The following is a 20,063-nucleotide window of genomic DNA, read 5'->3' as shown; positions in this document are numbered from 1 at the left end:
CACACACACAATCGCACACATCCAAAGCTTGTGTGTGTATGACTGTAAGTGTGTGTGTGTCTGATTCTCTCTCCCTAGGTGCAGACTCCTCTCACCTGCAGGCCTTTTGAGAAATTCATGTGTAAGCTCTGCTCAGGCTCCAGAGATTAATGTCATTTTACTGGGAGAGCTGAGAGAGATTCAAACACAAATCCCTCATCCTCTGGTGTCACTCCCAGGGCGTTAAAAAGACTGCTAGGGCAGGGGCCCGCAGGCTCAGATACCGATGTACAATGCGTCCTTTAGCGTCTGTATAAACACCAGGCTTTTAACCAACTCGAATGTACATCCGACGACGTCATATTGGACGTTAAGAGCAATGGATGTAGTGTACAGAGCGAGATGATCGACAGGCTGGGCAGGAGGTGAGGTGGAGGGATCAAACAAGCACAGGGCTTTCACCCAGGAGACAGCTGTCTGTGTGAAACTTAAAGTCAACGTTGAGTCCTTTTGTCATGTCAGTTGATAGTAAGCTCACTTGACTAACAACACGCACTTTTGCTCCTGAGATACACCTTATGTGGTGCGATGCCACGCACAGGACGGACAAAAAACGAGTCGCTGACACGGCAGACAGTACGCTGCGCAGCTGTGACCAGTGGAATTGTCCCCTCCAGTCAAGATGGCAGCAGAATAACAAAATAGGAGCTAATTCATCTCGTAATGTGTCTAACTTTAGCAGATCACAACATATCAGGCATGGAATTAATCAGCAGATGCTTCAGTTCAAACTAAGACCAAACTTTGAGCAAAAACAGCCAAAATGTGGCCTTCAACAGACGGTACAGGCCCCTTGTTTTTAAAACAAGTCAGCAGTCAGTGACGGTATAAAACAGTCAACTAAACAGTTTTTTAAATGATTGTTAATAACTGCAACCACAAGTGGTCATTGGATATACAGTCATACATGTGCACACAAAATATTAGGCTGGTTGGTCTAGTAGTTTGTGAGATTAGCTGTGGACAGACAGAAACACATACACATACACACACACACAGACACACACGCACTCACGACTAAATGCATGATCCCTGGCTCACGCCTGGCAGAAGTAAAAACTAAATTAAAGGAATCCTTATCAAATGGGAGTTTTTCTGTGTACATAATTAAGAAAAATGAGGGTGCAATTACAAATATTTTTTGCTCTAATACAAGAGAGAACCTGTTGCACTCTTTCACTGAGATTTATGAATTTGGCCACATCATCATAGATTGCTTATTAAATTCTTTGCAAATGTTTGAATGGTATTTTTGAGGGCCAGATAAAAAGTAACAGCCTTAAATCACCAGGGATCACTGTGACAGCGCTATAGTGAAGTCTGACAGGGAAAGAAATGTTAATCAGAAAGGTTGTAAACAAGCCAACAGATTCAATATCAAAACCAGTTTAGGAAGAGATAAAACTGGAAGTGACCGACCTGAATTTTAAGCGATTCCACATTGTAACTCAGGGGGTTTCCTTATACTTGTACAATCGACTAACTGACTTGTATCTTTTAAGCCTTGTCAACACATTCTCAGCAATACTTTGTGAGTGCCATTAGGATAAGAATAGAAAATCAAAATTTTGTCAAACTGGACCTTCTTCTTCTTTTTAACTATACAGCTACAACATCACACAGCCCTCCCTGCAGTTAACTCACAGTCACCACTCCCTGCTCCCTGTACACCTGGCGCTTTGTGTCATGTCCAGAGAGATGGAGGCTGGTCGGCCGCAGCCTAAACACAGGAGTAAACACTGGCCTCCTGTCAACTTCAAACGCAGTGAGGATCACTGAAGGAGGGAGGAGGGGCCGGCAGCGCTCTTTTGATGCCCTGTCTTTCTCTCTGGCCTCTTTCTATCCCACCTATTTTCCATCCTTTTCCTCACCTCTCTCCCCCTTCGTCTCAACCCTCCTACTTCTTATTCCCTGTCTTTTCCTTTTCTGCCACTCCAGAAAACAGCCTCTCCAGCCCCCTCAGCTCTCCTCCTCCTCCTCCTCCTCCTCCTCCTCTCAGTACCGGAGCTGCAGATTTCATTTTGGTGATGATGGGTAATCATTGGCTGCCTCCATATGTGTGTATGTGTGTGTATGTGTGTGCATGTGTGTGTGCAACTGGCAGCAGTCAGATGGGCTCTGTCAATGACAGCATATGGCATGTGTGAGTGACATGGAGACTATCTATAGTGTAACGTGTCTGACAGTGTGTGATTGACTGACGGAGACGTTCACAGCTTTGTGTCTGCTGTCCTGCTGGGTGGGAGGGCTCTGCTCTCCTCTTCACCGAATAATAATAAAGTGTTGAGAGTATTTTATTCCCACCGTCATGTTAAGAGTGAGCTGTTTAGTTTAGGGACTCCTCAACAGACCAAAATTTCAAAATAATGTTATTATTAGTAGACTTATTAAATCAACAACAGTTTCAGTAATTTGATAAACAGGAATGAAATCCAGACTCTCCAAAAGTGTGAAAAAATAATGAGGATTTACATTACAAAAGCCAACATGTTTTGACTACCGGTCTTCAGGTTTTTTTGGGGTTTTTTTTCAGGGTTTTCTAAAGCCCTGACACAGAACAGCAGTGGTCAAAACATGTTGGCTTTTTTAATGATTTAACCACTATAATAAAGGCCTTTTAATGTAAATCCTCATTATTTTTTCATGTTTTTCACACCTTTGGGGTGCCTGGATTTCCTTCCTGTTTATCCCGTTGGTTCCCGTTTTCCATGAGCACCCGATACAAGTTTTTGACCTATATTTGATCATAGTTACAGAGCAACCAGTCATGGGGTAGGCAGAAATCTGGAAAAGGCACAAAAAAACAGCAGAAATATACTCTCTCTTCCTGCAGCTCCCCCCCTCTGCCTCTCTATCCTAAGCCCCTCCAACCAGACAGCCACAGACATATGCACGCACTTCATACAGTAACCCATTGTTTCCTATACATTGATTTATTTAATCTTATTTAATTGCACAGTTGTATTCAGGACATTCGCTCAGCCCTCCTAATCCCTTTCCCCGTCGCTGTTCATCAGACTACAGATGAGACAACAATTAGCTAGCCACTCCAGGGTCTCTCCGCCGTGCTCTCGCTCCTGTGAACTGCTTCCAGGGTTGAAAATTAGCACCAGCCACCAGCCAAATGCTGGTAAAATATGTAAGTGGCTGCCAGATTTGCTGAAATCACCAGCCACAAAAACAATGATAATCTAATGAGCGTCTGGTAAATTTTTGCATCAAAAAACTTAATTTCCAACGCTGACTGCTTCCTCGGTAGGAGAGTCAGCAGCAGCTCAGGAGGGAGACCTTTAGTCGGCAGCTGTAGCGGCTCGAGTTCTGCCAGTTGCAGGTGTCACAGCAAGCTGGTGGCCAGTGGCAGTGCTGGTTCTCAGTTGTGCAATGGCAGCAACAGAAAGTTTTCTCATGTGGCAGGGAGTCTGGGCTCTGGGTTCACACTGGATGGATTCAGGTTGCTGTGGCCGCTGACTTGGAGTCAGTGTTGGGAGCTGCTGCCTGCTCTCCTCCTGGTGAGGTGGGCTATAGTGGCAGGATTTGAAGGTCTTGCCAGCATTAGCTACAAAAACGTGGACTTAAAGCTGCAAATATAAGTGTTTCGCTCCAATGAGCAGAGGGTTTAGCTATCAGCAATATTCTCTCTCTATCTCTGAGTCCGTCATCATTTTTTTGGGTTGCTTTGCAGTGTTGGAACTTGCCAGTGCTGGAAAAGCAACTTTATCTGCAGGATTTACTGCCATTGAATCAGGCTTTCACCTGTGCAGGTGCATCTGCAGCCAATAGGAGTGCCCACTCAGACCCCTCAAATTACAATATGCTCAAAGTTTTTTATGGGATTTTTGCACAATGAAGCCAAAATTATATGGCCTACCCGAGCTTAAAGCTGCACTGATCAATATTTTTATATTAACAATGGATCAAATGACTCATTATAATGGGAGAGGTGCTGCTTGTAGTGATGAACCCACATGGAATTACCGCCCGACTCTGCAGTTTTCCTCAGCTATACGAAGAATTTTAGTACTTAGTATTAGCTAGTTGCTTTTGTTTTCTGGCCCGCAACTTTACTGTTATGGTTCATTCTCATCACCCTCATCTGCACCCACAGAAGGCATCTGTTTTTACACCAAACAAGCTCTGAGAAACCCTCTGTACCCTCCCTGCGCAGTGCCAAACAGCAGGCAGACAATGATAGAAACTAGCTGGTGAACATTGTGGAGCATTAAGCAGCTGAAGAGCCAGATATTTCCCTCAGGAGTTGGTGGAGATTAAAACAGAGCTATGAGGAGAATGAATATTGGACTTGCAGAAACATAATTACAGGTGAATGCCGACGTTGCTCTGTGACTGCTGGCTGTGTAAACAGTCAACTCTTTGCTGCAAATTTTCCATGTGATATGTTGTATTTACTTAATTAATGTGGGTAAAACAAACAGAAATAGTTTCAGCTATTGTAGCCGATAGACAATAGATAAGTAAGATTATATGTCAGTGCAGATGTTCTCTTTGTTTTTGGATCCTCATCACAATTGTACATCTTTATATTTAAATGTTATATTTTGTTTAGGATTTTTGTGAAAGATAATATGCCATGATAATATGTCAATGTTGTGTTAACAGCTTATTCCATTTCATCAGAGTATGCAAAAAATCAGATAATCTGTAGCTTTTGGTGATTTTGTATTGTGCAGTTAAATCCCCTCTTTTTTCAGACATATTTAAACAGTTCTGTTTGTTTTGTTGATCTTGTGTTAGAGAACAATTAATTTATACATTTAAAAAATAATCAGTAGCATCATACAATAAAATATATCAGTCTAATATGGATCTAATCAAAATGCTAATTTACTTACAGACTTTTAAACCAGGCCATCAGATTTATTTACTCACTCCACATATAAAGGCTATGGTTTAGCCCAAAAGAGACACTCACGAGGTTCAAGTAATGATGTGCAACATTTTCTCGTAATTGCTTACTTCACTTTCTGCTGTTGTTTTATGACTCACCCCACATTTGGTACTCTGAACACCAGGTGCGAAATATACACTTGTGTAAACTGGAAGGAAATAATGTGTCTGAGGTTTCCTGACTCGAGGTCACATACAGGATGCCCAGAATGCAGATAAATGTATTTTTCTAAACAAATATGCATCAAACACCCTGCTCTGAGGGGTTTGCCACTGTTTTGCAACCACAGCGCTGAATAGATTTGCAGATCTGAGTGTGTTCTTTGAAGGTGAAGCAGATCTCAAAAGCTGCTGCGATGCTGGAAAGAAAAAAAAACTGCATGAAGTGTTTTTTTTATCGATTGGCCCAGTTTGTTTGGAATAAAGAATAAAAAGAGGCGAGTTAGCATGAGTGACAGCCACCTTCATTGAACAAACAGTGCAGCGCTTTTGAGAAGTGATGTCTATAAAGTGCATCATAAAAACAATCAACAAACAAATCATTTTATAGTGTTTGTCTCTGTCCTTGTGCAGGTGAGAGTGAGATGAGGAGAGGTTTCAGAGTGTGAGGCCATGGGCTGCACCTCGGCCAAGCAGGTGTCGGCCGTGCCCAACGATGAGGAGGGACGCGGCAAGGCCTACAGCAACGGAGACCTCTTCACTGGTCAGTATATGCACACACACACACACACACACACACACACACACACAGAGATGTCAATAAAAGCTTCACAGCTCCATTTCACTGAGTTAATTGCTCAGCGTAGACCCATTGCCCCTTCTGCCCTCACAATATATTCTCTTCATTATAGCTCATAGTCCTCTGGCAGAGTGTTAAGTTCTCCATTTCAGACAATAACTGTCAACACCGCAGTTTTATTGGAGTCATTCATGTTGACAGTTCGTGTAAGAGGGAGGAAGTAACCAGTTAGTGGGGCTGCAGTGTGAACTGTGCGCTCGCTCAGGTGTTGAGTATCCTTGAACGTTTAGATAGACGGAGAGGAGAGGTGAGACTGGAGTACCCCTTTTAAGAGCGTCTATTAGGGATGAAACGATTCATCGATTCATCGATTCATCAATTCATCGATTCATCGATTTGTCTAGTCGTTTCTAATTTAGGGGCAGAGAGAGGCCTGAGGTAAATCTGAGGACGGCAAACCGTCAGATTTATTTTAGGAGCAGAAGGAAAAACATAAATTCATTTTTAATACCTTTTTAATACCTTTTCTCTTTTATTGTGAATAGTTTTACCTCTTCAAGTTTCTAGAAACTATTCAAATTCAAAAGGGAACATCTGTAGCCTCTGGCAAGGGATCACAAGCTTTGCTGTGAATGGTCACAAGCCAAAAAGGTTGGGAAACACTGGATTATTCACTGGATTATATGGAAAGACAATTAATCATGCATAATTTAAATAATTGATTGACATCACTTCTCAAACAGAAAATGCCAAACGCTCTCTGGTTCCTCCTTTATTCCTGCAGAGCTTTACTGTTTTTCTGTTTTACAACATTTTAAACAGGATTTATTATGATTTCTGACTTTTGCTCTGATTCTGGGAACCAGACAAATCCGAGAGCTCATGTTTCACTTGCTCTGGCAGATGGTCCCCCTTCCGGTCAGACAGATTTCCAGCAGAACCGGCCCGCGCTGGGCCAATCACAACCGTTTTACTAATATGGGATGTGTTTGATGCAATGATTGACAGAGGAGTGACGCAGGTCCAGATTGTCATGCGTCACACATTTCACTGCTCTGATTGATTGTAATTGTGTCAAGTCTGCTCCATCCTGCTCAACACAAAACTCATATTAAACTGTCTAACGAGGAAGAACTGATCAAATATCATTCTGTTACGGTGTTGCTTATTTCCGCCTCTTTTTTTTTTTTCCCGGAAATGCATTTTTGTGTATAGTTTAGCTGTAATTTAAGAAGGTTTGTGACCAGGCTGTCATTTTTTACCTACTTGAAAACGGACTAAACACTTCCCTAATTTATATCACACATTTCGCTATTTTGATTGGTTTTTAGTCCATCCAGTTGCATCTAGAGACAGTTTTGTCTGCGCCTGCTGATAACGCCCCCTGTAAATCAAAAATGAGCTGAGGTGACACCGGGCTATTTTGGTCTTACGAAATGTTGAACTTCCTAGAAATTATGGTAATTTTTTTTTTACAAATTCTGACAATTTATATGGCTGTAACACAGGTCGTAAAGCAGGTCATCCATTAATTGTAGTGTAGGCTTAGTGGTTCGATTGTTCTTGGACAAGACACTGAATCCCCCTACTGCTCCCTTTATGTGGGGAATAAAATTGTTTTGAACAAAACAATATGTTCAACATTATGTCATTTTTAGTATATTGGCAAATATCTGGTGATAAGATGCATATCATGATACAGAGTTATGATTAAATATATTGCAATATGTTGTGATAGTGTTTTAAGAGAACTGTCAGTGTTAGCGGAGTGTACTTTCTGACTGTTTCTTAGGCCTCTGTTCTTCGTGTTTATGTTAGCGATTTGCTAACATAAACACAAATGACTGAAGATAGATAGCAAGGCAGGGGTTAAAACACAACACAACATGAGCCACCGCCACAAATCTTTGCACATACTGTAAAGCTTTAATTAATAGCCCAGGCTATTATTTGCTTAAATCACTGAAATCAACAGGCTTTTTTTTGGAACAGGCGTTTATGTGGGATGGTCTTTTAATTCCTTTCACACAAAAACTGTTGCTCAGCAAATATAGAAATACAATCAAATTTTTTATTTAACCTTTTGAGACCTTGGCAAATTGGCTTTATTTTATTTTAAAACATGGGAAGAGGGTAGTTAGCAACAAAGAAGACATGACCCAGAGGTTAGCAAGAAATCTGTGAAAAGTACAAGAAAATTAGGCTACCTGCAAATGTTGAGAAAAAAAATACAAAGCAAGAAATGACTTGTCAACAAAACTTGAAAAATTGTAATCATTTTGTAAAATAATTTTAGATTTATAATTATGAATGAATATAGCTCGCTGGACATTTTTCCCTAGCTTTTATAGAAATGGTCTTTTACATCTTTTAATTACTCTGCCATTAATACGGTTGTCTTTGGTTCTCAAAGTTTCACTAAAATTAACTGAATAATTGAATTGTAGGAAAATCTTAACAAGCTAAAGATGTGTGTAGCATGTCCATATTGACAAAAGTTTAAACATATACTGTAAATCTAAGCAGCTAACTGACATTAACTCCAGCAGGTAGCCAACAACCCGGTTTTATACATATCAGGCAAATGCCGCGCTTTTAATTGAGAAACGCCTTTATTTGTTAAAATGTGTCTCCACATTGCACTAGTTAAAGGGGCTGGCCGTTTAATTGGCACTTGGCTTATATTTGAAGTTTTACTGTAAATTATTAATAAATAATCGATGCAATGTTTTAGAGAATCGATACAAAATGTAATACTGTCATACTTTTTTTTTTTTTTTTACACCTTTTAGTAATTTTATAGTATGGTTTGATTTAAAACCAATCAACAGTTTAATCTGTAATGAATATAATTGTCGGCTGCAGCAGCTCTATTAATAGCTAGCAGGCTGTTGGGAAATGAGGGACAGAAATGAAAGTGGAAGCCAGAGACAGAGAGAGATGATGGGTGGTGGAGGGATTAACAGCGATTAAGAATTAGGAGCAACACTCTGGTCTAACTGCACGCCGGCGGATGAATGTGGCAGATGACGATCCACAGGAGGTCCTCTCTCTCTCTCTCTCTCTCTCTCTCTCTCCGTCATCCGTCTCCCCTCCTCTTCTTCACCCGTCTTCCTGCGACCTCTCTTTGACTTGCTGCTCCCTCTCGTCCCTTCCATTCTCTCTCCGACACATTCCCCTCGTCGCCCTCCTGTGATCTCTCAGCTCTCACGTCTCGTTTCCCTCCTCTTCTTTTAAGGAGCAGCAAAACGAAGCAGGAGACGAGTGAGGGAGAGATGGGAGGAGTGCAGCGTTTTCCTTGAGAGAGGAAGAGAGTATGACGTGTGTTGACGCTGCTTCTCTTCTCTTCTCTCTCTCTTCAACTTTTCGTCTCGGTCAGATCTTTTCCCTTCCCCTGCTCAAGGCCTCGTTCTTCCCTTCCTCTTTCTCTCTGTCTCTCTATTTTGGGTCTCTGCACACCCCTCCCTCTCTTCCTGCCGTCATCCCCCCAGTGTTTCTTCCCCGGAGCTTTTTTCCTCTCTCCTTTGGCACAACATTAGGTCAGAACCTTTTGTCCTTTCACCTCCTCTCTTCCTCCCATCCTGTCCCCCAGTCTCTCTGTCAGTAAAGGGGAATCCAGAGTGGCGGTGGCGATGCCTGAGCCAGACTACTGTTTGAGCTTGTCTCCGAGTGTCTGTACGTGGACGTGGAAGACACAAATGACCTGAATAGTGTGGATTAGAGCAGTGGTTCCCAACTGGTGGGTTGTGGTCCAAAAGTGGGTCGTTGGTCCACTCTCTGAATGGACAAGTGACTCATGAACATACCAAGTCTATTAAAAAAAACACTTAATTTTGAAGTTCAGTGAATTTCCAGGACAGAGCTTTTATTTTGAAGGGCTGTTTCTGTTAATTCTTGCAATATTTCATTGTGTTCTGAGCGCACGTGTTGTTTACATTTTGTGAAAGCAAACTGAATATGTGGTCATTTATAATGTGTGGACTAGGGGTCAATCCATATATGTTTATCAGGGCAGATACCGATACCAAATATTAGTACTTAATGAGACCGATAACTGATATTTGGAACCAATATACATTTACAATAAAAATGAAAATATTTCTGGGGGTGCCTGATGGCTCGGTGGATAGAGCAGCACCCCATATACATAGGTTTGGCCTCGGCCCTTTGCTGCATGTCGCCCCTTCTCTCTCTCTCTCCCCCCTTCACGCTCACACTTACTTGTCAAATAAAGGCAATAAAAGCCTGGAAAAAAAACAATGCAAATATTTCTGCATATTTCTAAAATTTGTAATTTAACATTAATGAGGCTTTACAAAGTAAAAGCTCCTCCCATGCTGACACTTTCTTTGCATGTATTTCCTTGTGTTGGTGAGTGTATTACGCACACTTTTTTATTAATTAATTTCATCTGCGATCATTAAAATAAAACGCAGATACAGATAATCAGCAAAATGCCAAATATCAGCCAGGCTGATAATCTGTCGACCTCTAGTGTACGGTACGATAACTGTCTTATAAAATATTGTAGTTTCACGGTATTATATAATTATTATTATTATCAGTCAGAATGACCCTTAAAGGAATTAAAACAGAAGGGTTAGTTTTGGTTGAACAAGTGTTTTATCATTTATAATTAAGACTTGAAACCATTTTTTAAAAATTGAAGTATGTGTGAAAGATCTCCCTTTCGAAAATAACTCAAATAAAGGGGAGATTCTCTCTGTAGTTGCATTTTTTTTTTTTCAATATCGTTGCTCAGAAAATGTACATGGTATGGTAATCGTCAACTTTTACATCACTGTTTACCTGAAAACTGTTATACTGCTGCAGCCCTACTTGGGACCTTGAACTGATGACTGGGGAGAAATCTGGACCCCGTGACTGGACCAGTTGGGAACCACTGGATTAGAGTTATCTAATACTTCACTCCCCTTTTTCTTCATCTCATCTTTATCCAGTTATCTTTATTTCCTCTTCACTTCCCGCTCTCTAACTCCTCTTTTTCTGCAGTATTTCTGTCATTGTCACAAACTGCGTAGTCATTTTCTCCCACTTAACTCGCTGCCCTTTCTCAACCCCAGTCCAACTGCTTCACTGCATCCGGTGTATTTCTCATGATCGAGGCGGAAAAGATTGGTCGCTCTGGTCAGTCAGCGCCTACGCACACCCCCTGTAGACATGTGTGTCTGTGTGTTTGCGTTCATACATGTTTGCGTGTTGCATTTAGAGAGACAGCGAGCCCTCGTCTTACTCACGCTGATCTGCCTCCGACAGATTGTCTGCCAGTCAGTCTGTCCTTGTGTGTATTTGTGCATGCATGAGTGTGTGTGTGTCCCAGATATTCTGGCTGCCCGCTCTGTCAGACTCCGGCCACTAACCCCCCCCCCACGCCACCCCACCGCCACCACCGCCACCACCCCTCTCTCGCACAATAACCGGAAAAAGGCTGAGCTCCATTACACAAACACTGAAGGACGAAGAGGGAAAATAGCAACACTCTCCACAACATTGTGCTATTGATGTCTGCAATAATCACAGTCGGAGGAGAGATTAGAGTGGAGATAGCGCATGTTGGACTGCATGTGTTTGATTGCGTACATGGCATCCCGACATAGATACACAACATGTTGGCGTGCAGATTTCACTGTTTCTTTAAGAGTTTGTGTTGTTTTGAGGCGGTGGAGCAGCTGAGCGGTTTGGGGGACTGTCCTGTAGAATCTGATGCTACTGTCTGTCTGAAATGTCTGTGTCAGATGAAGGGGAAATAATGTGAAGAGAAAGCAGGTTTTGTTGTCGGATTGCTGATTTTTCACCAATTTAGCCCGGGACGCCTGCAAAAGGATCAATGGCTTGTTTTAGAGGAGATGTCTCGAAGCTAATTGTTTTATTAGTGCCTCAGAGAAATGCTGGCACTTCAGTCTTGCTGAGCTTTCTTTCATCAGACCGCTAAGTGAGCACCCAGTCCTTGGAAATATTATCTCATACACAAAAATTCAAGAGAGCAGCTACATCCTTGAATGAACTTTTTGCGCTGACACATTTCAGAGAATACTCTCTTCTTCCTCTTCAGACAACGCAAGCTCACAACAAATACTGTGCACAGTGTGTGGACAGCAAAACATTTCCTCTGCAGGGCAGTACACAGAAATAGAGTAGCATGTCGGTGACCTGAAGGTCACTGGTTCAATCCCCGGGCTGGCAGGATAGATATGGCAGCATAAGGTGAAAGAGCATCACTTGCACGTACCTCATTATCACTGCAGAAATGCCCTCTAACAAGGCTGCTCGGCTGCTGCGGTGGAGCTGCTCAGCGATTAACTGAGGTTAACTGTGGTTGTACTGGGAAGCTTCCAGGTGTGATTGTGGAGCAGGGCGTTCCTGGAAAATTACATTCATGCTCAGTGAATTAACCAATGTTATATAAAGGTTAGATACATGCACTAGATAAAAATATGCACCAGATTTAGTGAAAGGAGATGACTGAGCATAATTTTAGACCATATTACCAATATATACTTACTATATACTGCTGCTACTGTACAATCCCATGGTCATGAACCTCAATCTCATTTCCAGGCCTGAAAAAGTCATGGAATTTGTAAAAAAAAAAAATCGTTTTGGAAAAGTCATGGAATTTTCTGGTTTAAAATAAAATTGTTAGAGTAATCTCCAGTGAATAACCTTCCATGTAATGTAACATAAGAGCAAGTTTATTTTTTGTAAATCTAATGTAGCTGTAATATGTGCCGATGTGTGAGGTTTTGTTTACATCACTTTTTTTTTCATTTTCTCCTCATGTTTTGTCTCTCTTTTTATTCATACCAGCTAGCTGACATTATTTGTAAAGAAACTTTGAAAAATGCTGGGCAAGTGGGGCACGACTATAAGTCTATAATTTGTATAATTTGTCCTTGAAAAGTCATGGGAAAGTTTTGAAATGTTATCCATGAAAATGTGTGGGAACCCTGTACACTCCTCTACATATGCAAATATGCAAACATACTAAAGGTGGGCACACACATCTATATATGCTGTGTGTGTGTGTGTGTGTGTGTGTGTGTGTGTGTGTGTGTGTGTGTGTGTGTGTGTGTGTGTGTGTGTGTGTGTTCCCTAACTTGACTACACATCTGTGTACTGGCCTTATAGAACTTGTCCATCAGGTGAAACTGTTTGTCTGATCCATCTGCAGAATATTTGTTGTGAGTTTGGTTTGTGATTATTTGCGTGCCCAAAACACCTGACATCTGTAGCTTGTTGAGGTCCACACATCCAATCAAAAGTGAGAAAATCCATGCTAATATCCTCTAACCATAGCTTTGTCATTATTACACTGCAGACATCAGTCTTCATAATGTCTGCAGGATGTGTCTCTGTCTTTGATAATTTAGCAGGCTTTAAATATCTGCACAATGCAGTCATTCTTCAGTAATTAAATTTGACCAATTCCAGACTTGACAATAAGTGTTTGGCTCAGTCAGATTGCCGTCAGCTCTTAGACCATCATCATGTGACATTATCAGCCTGATATATAGAACAACTGTCTAACCCAACCCACGGAAAGCAGTGGGCCCTGAAGCCAATTTGAATTAGTGGCCAAATATAAAATTACAACCTTCAGGTCCATCAAACGATGCTTTCAAGCCCAAAAAGACTTTTTTTTCTATAGACTCAGATTGGCAAAGAGACATTTGTAAATCAGTGTATAAATTTTTTATGAGCGTCACAGTGCCTGAGGAATGACTTGTTATGCTTTCAGAATTTCATCCATTCGGTCCAATAATATTTCAAAAGTCTGAGACAGATAACTGATACTTAGAATGAGTGTGGATTGGAATATAACAACCTCTCACACAAATATGTATTTAAATGCCTTTAATCAAAACTGAAACATTCAACATCATATACAAGTTCCCAGCAACTTTTTTTATGAAGTCAGGTGAAAATTCTAATAAAAAATGAATAATAAAAATATCTCCCTTAAGGTAAAAGTTCCTACCATGCTAAACACTTTATTTGCACTTTTTGATTAATTAATTTTTGTCGGCGATCATCAGAATAAAATGCCAATACAGATAATCAGCAAAATGCCAAATATTGGCCCCAGTAATCAGCCAGGCTGATAATCTGTTGTTCCCTAGTGCGCCTGCTTTATGGGCCCCATGATATAAGAAGATTTAGGTAATTTCATATCACGGGAATGTAGTTTTTTGGTTTTGTAATGGGAATGAATGACAACTTGCCTCCAAAGCTAAATCCACTTCTCTTTATGCATGCATGGTCTAACTGTAGTCTACCGCTTTACACTGTAAAACTGTAATTCACTGATTTCAGCAACATAAAGCTAATGAGTAACTGCTGCTGCTCAACCAACAGAGCCTGAAGTTTGTTCAAGAGGGATGTAAATTACGGTACCATCTAGCTTCGCTATATTGAGTCTTCAGACAACAATACAATATTTGTTAACTTTTATGAGGCAACTTTTCTGACACCTCCTGCTTAAAACCCCAAAAGCCAGAAGGAAAGAGGTTGGCTTATGTGGAAATGGTGACACATGTATAAAATAAATGTCAAAATAAAGAATATATCAATGTTTTCATTTTGCATCACTGAATTGATATATTAATCTACTAGATCAATGTGTTGTTCCGCCCCTAATGTATCATTTTTAATATTATTGGTCTCCAAAAGGAGTCTGGTGGTGACAGATTTGTTAATATTCTGCCAGCAGGAACCAGATGTCACACTCTCATTTAATCAGATTATTTATTGTATATGACATGTTTTAGGATCATGAGGTCATCCTCTGAGGTCATCAGTGGCTTATCGCGGAGCTCATTACCGTCACAAACAAGTTAATTTGAGTGTTTTCCTATTTGCTTACATTCAGCATTACAGTCACGGATCAGAAAAGACATTTCGAAATGCTCTGCCTGTTTCTGCGTTTTATTATTTCATCCCAGCCAGCAAAAGCCGTGACATTTATTTCTCTGGAGAATATTATGCACCGTATTTCTGTATTTCTCTGTAAACTGATTCCCCCTTGATTGGTATGATCGTGTGTGTGTGTGTGTGTGTGTGTGTGTGTGTGTGTGTGTGTGTGTGTGTGTGTGTGTGTGTGTGTGTGTGTGTGTGTGTGTGTGTTGGAGATGAGACTTCGTGTTCAGGTGTAAATGTCATGGCCAGGCTGGTGATGGCCTGGAGCCAGAGTGGCCGAGAGGGAGGACACACAGCAGGAAGGACAGAGTGACATAGCCACAGGACAGGCAGGCCAGCTAGAGCTGTTAAAGCACACAAACACAGACACACACACACACACACACACACACGTACACATGCACATACACACACACACACAAAGATGGCTATTTAAATGACTCACACCAACACAAATGCCACACTTGCATAAAATGACAAACGGGCTGATTCAAAGATACAGCGTTATCAGAAATAAAACATGCTCATGCACACATACACTAGTGCACATGCGCAGTGACTGTTTGTACCTTAAGGTCAGCGCCGAGCTTCGGTTTTTAATCACGGATGAGAAAGATGTCCACATCACAAAATCATGGCTTCTCAAAATAGTCTTTCCCTTTCATCTTCCCCTCTCCAGCAGTTCCCCTCCCCTCCCTCTCCTAAAGCGAGCCCGGCCTCGGCGTGACGAAACACCCTTGTCATTTCTTGTGACAATGACTGCCGTGCACACACATACTACTCACACGGCATGACCAGCTTTGGCTCCTATCTAAACTGAAGCAAAGTCTGTGATGTGATGAGTCTTGATTGGTGTAAGCTGGGTCACTTTGATCTATCTATACCCGTCACATTAAGCTCAGTAACTATCCTGTAAGAGGAGCAGAAAATTCAGCCGGTTTAACCCGTCAGGCTTTAGTGAGCCCAAATTATAAAAACACATTTTCCTCAAATGCTGCTTGAAAATGTCCATTTATATTGCAGCTTTTTTTTTTTTTTTCAATTCATATGTATCCACCTTAGGATGCGAATTTTATAGCTTAAAATTGACGTGGCTCGCTCCTTTAACGAGCTGGAGAGCCGAGGAAATGGATCTTAGTTCTATTTCCTTCTGCTGCACCATATGTATTGCATGTTTACAGAGCAAATCTTAGTTCGGTGAGCCTGTGTAGTGTTATAAAACCGTTTGTCTGTGTCGGCATGTTCAGACAGGAGCCGCTTTGCTCCAACTCGTTTACATTCCTGAAACAAACAGAACAGCAGAAAAGAAGCCTGCATTTGTTTCTCTCACATCTTTCCTTCTCCTTCTCTTAAATCTTCCTGCTCCTTTCTCTCTCTCTCGCTCTCTTTGAAATTACTTTACATCAGCAGCGTTTATCTGACAAACGCAGGCTGCTTTTGGCTCCACAGTGACGCACATGCAAAAAGCACACACTCAAACACACATTCAAACACACAGGTGATCCAGGTGCTTTGTGAGCAACAGAGCAGAGGAGGGAGGGTTGAACCTCTCAGCTGGGTACAAAGTGGCACAGACAGACACGTGGATAAACAGACAGACGGACTGCTGATAGAGGGAGGGCAAAATACAAAGTGTGCAACAGATAAGGGCCAGAAGTGTGTGTGTGTGTGTGTGTGTGTGTGTTTGTGTGTGGGTGTGTGTATCAGCGTCTTGGCTGCTTTATCAGTAAAATGTCCAACAAGCAGGTAGTCAGCAGAAATGCCTGTGTGCTTGTATTGTTCTGCTCAAGGTTAGGCTGGGCTTGGTCGAAGGTAAAGGCGCTGTATGTGGAGTTTCTATATGTCATATCATCTCACACATCACTGTTTGATTTAGTGTGATATTTTTGTTTGGTGTGTGGGCGTTCTTCCTGTTTTGGGTCTTCTTTGAGCCTTACTGTGCAGTTACAGTTAACTATTTTTCCTTCACATCACTTGAACATGTACATAAATCATTATCTTCATGTAATAATTTTAATTGAATGCTTAAACTGAAGTGTATATTATAGAGGTCAACGGATATTGTTTTTTCAGGGCCGATATTATACCGATTATCAGTAGTTAATGAGACCGATAAGCGATATTTGGAGCCATTATGTCATTACAACAAAAATGAAAATCTTTTTGTCAATATTTAGAATTTAGGGTATAACAAACTCCAACACAAAATGTTGTTTAAATGCCTATAGCAAATGTTTATTTAAAAATGAAACTTTCAACATGATATACAGCAAGCTCCCTGCAATGTTTTTTGTAAAGTTACGTGAAAATTCAAATAAAAAAATAAATAAATAAAAATAGTTCCCTGAAGTTTTACAAAATAAAAGTCCCTCCCATGCTGACACTGTCTTTGCACTTTTTAATTAATTAATTAATTTTATCAGCGCTCATTAAAATACAACGCCAATACAGATAATCATCAAAATGCCAATTATCACCCCCGACAATTGTCCAGGTCGATAAACTGTCGACCCCTATTATATAATGTGGGAAGTAGTGAACGTGTGAACAAGTGAGTGTTTTTTTTTAAAACAGCGATATTTGATCAGTCAAATAGTAGACAGAGAGCAACTATATTATTTACATTAATAATTGATCTGCGGATCATTTTCTGACTTGATCGATTAAACATTTGGTCTGTAAGATATCAAAAAATTGTGAGTTACCTACCACAGTTCCCTAAACCCTAAGGTGTCGTGTTCAAATCACTTGTTTTCTCTCATCAGCAGTCCAAAATTCAGACTTATTCAGTTCACAATCAGAGAAAACAAAGAGAAGCAGCAAATCCTCGCAGCTGAGAAGCTGGAATAAGGGAATGTTTGGTATTTTTGCCTGAGAGTGAATCATTGATTATGGGGCTCGTGGAACTTGTGGTGGACAATTTTCACCATTTTCTGGCATTTTATACACCAAATGATTCATAGGTTAATTGTAAGTTAAAAAAAACAATGGATAGTGGACATCGTTGTTAGTTGCAACCCTAAAACATAGAACTGCAAATATCCCTCCAGTTTCCACCTCAAGACACGCTGCAAAATGCATGTTGAGGTCAGCAGCCGAAGCTCCAAAATCATATTAAAACTTGAGCAGTGGCCCTTCAAAACCTGTTCAGACAGGGCCAAACGTCCGGTATCACTGCTTTCAGTTTCCTCAAGAAGCACACATCCAAATAACTTCAGACTCAATAATAATAATAATAATAATAATGATAATAATAATAATAGATAGGACTTATATAGCGCTTTTCTAGGTACTCAAAGATGCTCAGACGCCTTACTATACACTGCACTTCTTTTGGAGTATATGCTTATACATTTGGGACCAGGCAATTTTCCAGAAAAAAAAAAGGTCCAAAATGTATCGCTGATGCTTCAAATGTTTGACTTTGCTATAATGTAACATCTCCAGTCTCTGCTCTTGAATATAATATAATATAATAAGCAACAGAACAGTCTGTACGCAGCCCAGCGTTTGGCAGTGTAAATAGGGGTCCCCTGTCAGTGAACTAAACAGTCTGTTCATAACACTACTAATAAATATATTCTGTAGGTCACAAGAGATCGCACCTGACACCGCACCTCCTTTGGTCGTCAAAAATACACCCAGCGAGTGTAAAGTTGATCGAATGAGTGGTTGTCGAAGGAAAGGAAAGGAAAAGAAAAAGGACATAAATACAAAGACTCCTTCTATTTAGTTAGACATCTCAACATGTACGTGGTAATGATTGATTGATGTTAAAATTCTGCTGTGCGCTTGTATTTCCAGGTAGGCTGGACAATATGGACTAAAATCTGTATCATAATCATTTTTCACATTCATTTTAATAGCTGTAAATGTCCTGATTAATATAATATAAACAGTCAGAGATCCTCGACTATGCAGAATATTTTGTGAAACTTACGGTTGTTGCATCTGTTTGAATGAAATGGGATGCAAACAGTGTATTGAATATTGCAATATGAATAACCTTGGGTTAGTGAGAGATGCATATTTTCAACACATTTGGGTTTATTGCCCTTAGTTCTACCTCTAGCAGTGATTTAAGGAGGCACATAGCCGTGCAGTTTTTGAGGAAGTGTTACTACTCTCGCCACTGAGCTCGTCTTAACTGTCTTAACTGTCTAAGCTGTCCGTGTACCGTAGAAGCTGTTCGACTGATCTTTAATCCCCTCCAGCTTTCTCCTTCTTATCTGTTCCCTGTTTTCTTTTTTCCTCCCTCTTGTCTCTTCCGTCGCCTCTCTTACTTCACACACACACACACACACACACACACACACACACACACGTATTCCCTCTCGCTGTTGCTCTGTTTTTGCTTTCCCCGGATGTAGCTGAGATGGAAAGGAGATGACCAGTGTTGTCCTACTTATACCTCCGCTGCCATGTCCACTTTCTGAAACACTGTATCAGGATGTAGTTATCAGATTACTATGAGCAAATTATATGTAAAATCAATGTTGCAGTCATTTGTGATGTCAACATAATGCTGTGAGTGTACAGTGAAGCCTCTCTCTCCCTCCTTTAATCATGCCCCTCTCTCTCTCCAAACCTCTCCCTCCTCAGATGAATACAAGATGAAGGGAGTGGAGGAGGTGAAGTACATGAGAGGGGATGAAAACCGGGTGAATGCACGCAACCAGGAGAACCTGGTGAGAGACACACACACACACACACACCACAACCCACAACCCGTCCGCTGACAGCCCGTCATCCACACACACAGACTCAGACCTTTTCCTGACAGTTTATCAGCTCAAGCGAACAAGCCTCGTGTTTGTGTCCGACGGCAGCTCCCGTCAGTCTCAGACAGCCGACACATACACACTTATTGTCTCTTGCACATGTGCAAAAACTCACAAAGGTGCCTCACACGCAGGTAGAGACAACATGCCAGCGTGTGTGGAATGTGGGGGCTGATCGCTTGGTTGGTTTGCCTCCCTTCTTGCAAAAACAGTGGTCTTAAACAGTGGAAAGAAATGTTATATCATATCCGAAGAAGTCATTTTAACTAGTTAAACCTGATTTTCTTTCATATTTAACCTCCAAAGCTTGTTCACATACTTATCAACGCACTGAAGGACTGAAAAGTGTGGTAGAGTGAAGTGAGAGGTCATTTGCTTGTTCAGTAAAGCGGGTCAGTCTGCCTGGCGTCCTGACAAGTAGTGAAACAATAACCAGTGCTGCTATAAATCCTGATTAAAAAACAGAAGTAGTGTCACACTGCCACTAATTTATGTTACTGCAGCTCAAAAACCGGCCTCATCAAAGGAGCAGGTCAAAGCAGAAGTGGAGGCACACTGTTTTCAGAATATCTCCTGATACAACAAACACACACGGCTTGACTTATTTTACTGCAAAGGAAACAGATTTTATGAGCTGCATAAATGCAGTTGTCGTTTAAGTG

General features: G+C 41.0%; 1 protein-coding gene across 2 annotated transcripts in view; it reads left to right on the top strand.

Moving 5' to 3' along the window:
- zgc:92140 (uncharacterized protein LOC447854 homolog) overlaps window positions 1–20,063 on the top strand; it is a 43,544-nt gene that overhangs the window by 14,612 nt on the left and 8,869 nt on the right. For both annotated transcript variants that reach the window (XM_042483930.1, XM_042483929.1), the window contains exons 2-3: window positions 5,518–5,647; window positions 19,223–19,308. In XM_042483930.1, the coding sequence (XP_042339864.1) occupies window positions 5,557–5,647; window positions 19,223–19,308 (177 nt within the window). In that variant the 5' untranslated portion in view covers window positions 5,518–5,556. The remainder of the gene's footprint in view (window positions 1–5,517; window positions 5,648–19,222; window positions 19,309–20,063) is intronic.

Source organism: Plectropomus leopardus, chromosome 3 (genome assembly GCF_008729295.1).
Source record: "Plectropomus leopardus isolate mb chromosome 3, YSFRI_Pleo_2.0, whole genome shotgun sequence".
Lineage (NCBI taxonomy): Eukaryota > Metazoa > Chordata > Actinopteri > Perciformes > Serranidae > Plectropomus > Plectropomus leopardus.
The sequence above is the reverse complement of the archived record's forward strand: the minus strand, read 5'-3'. Positions and strand labels throughout refer to the sequence as shown.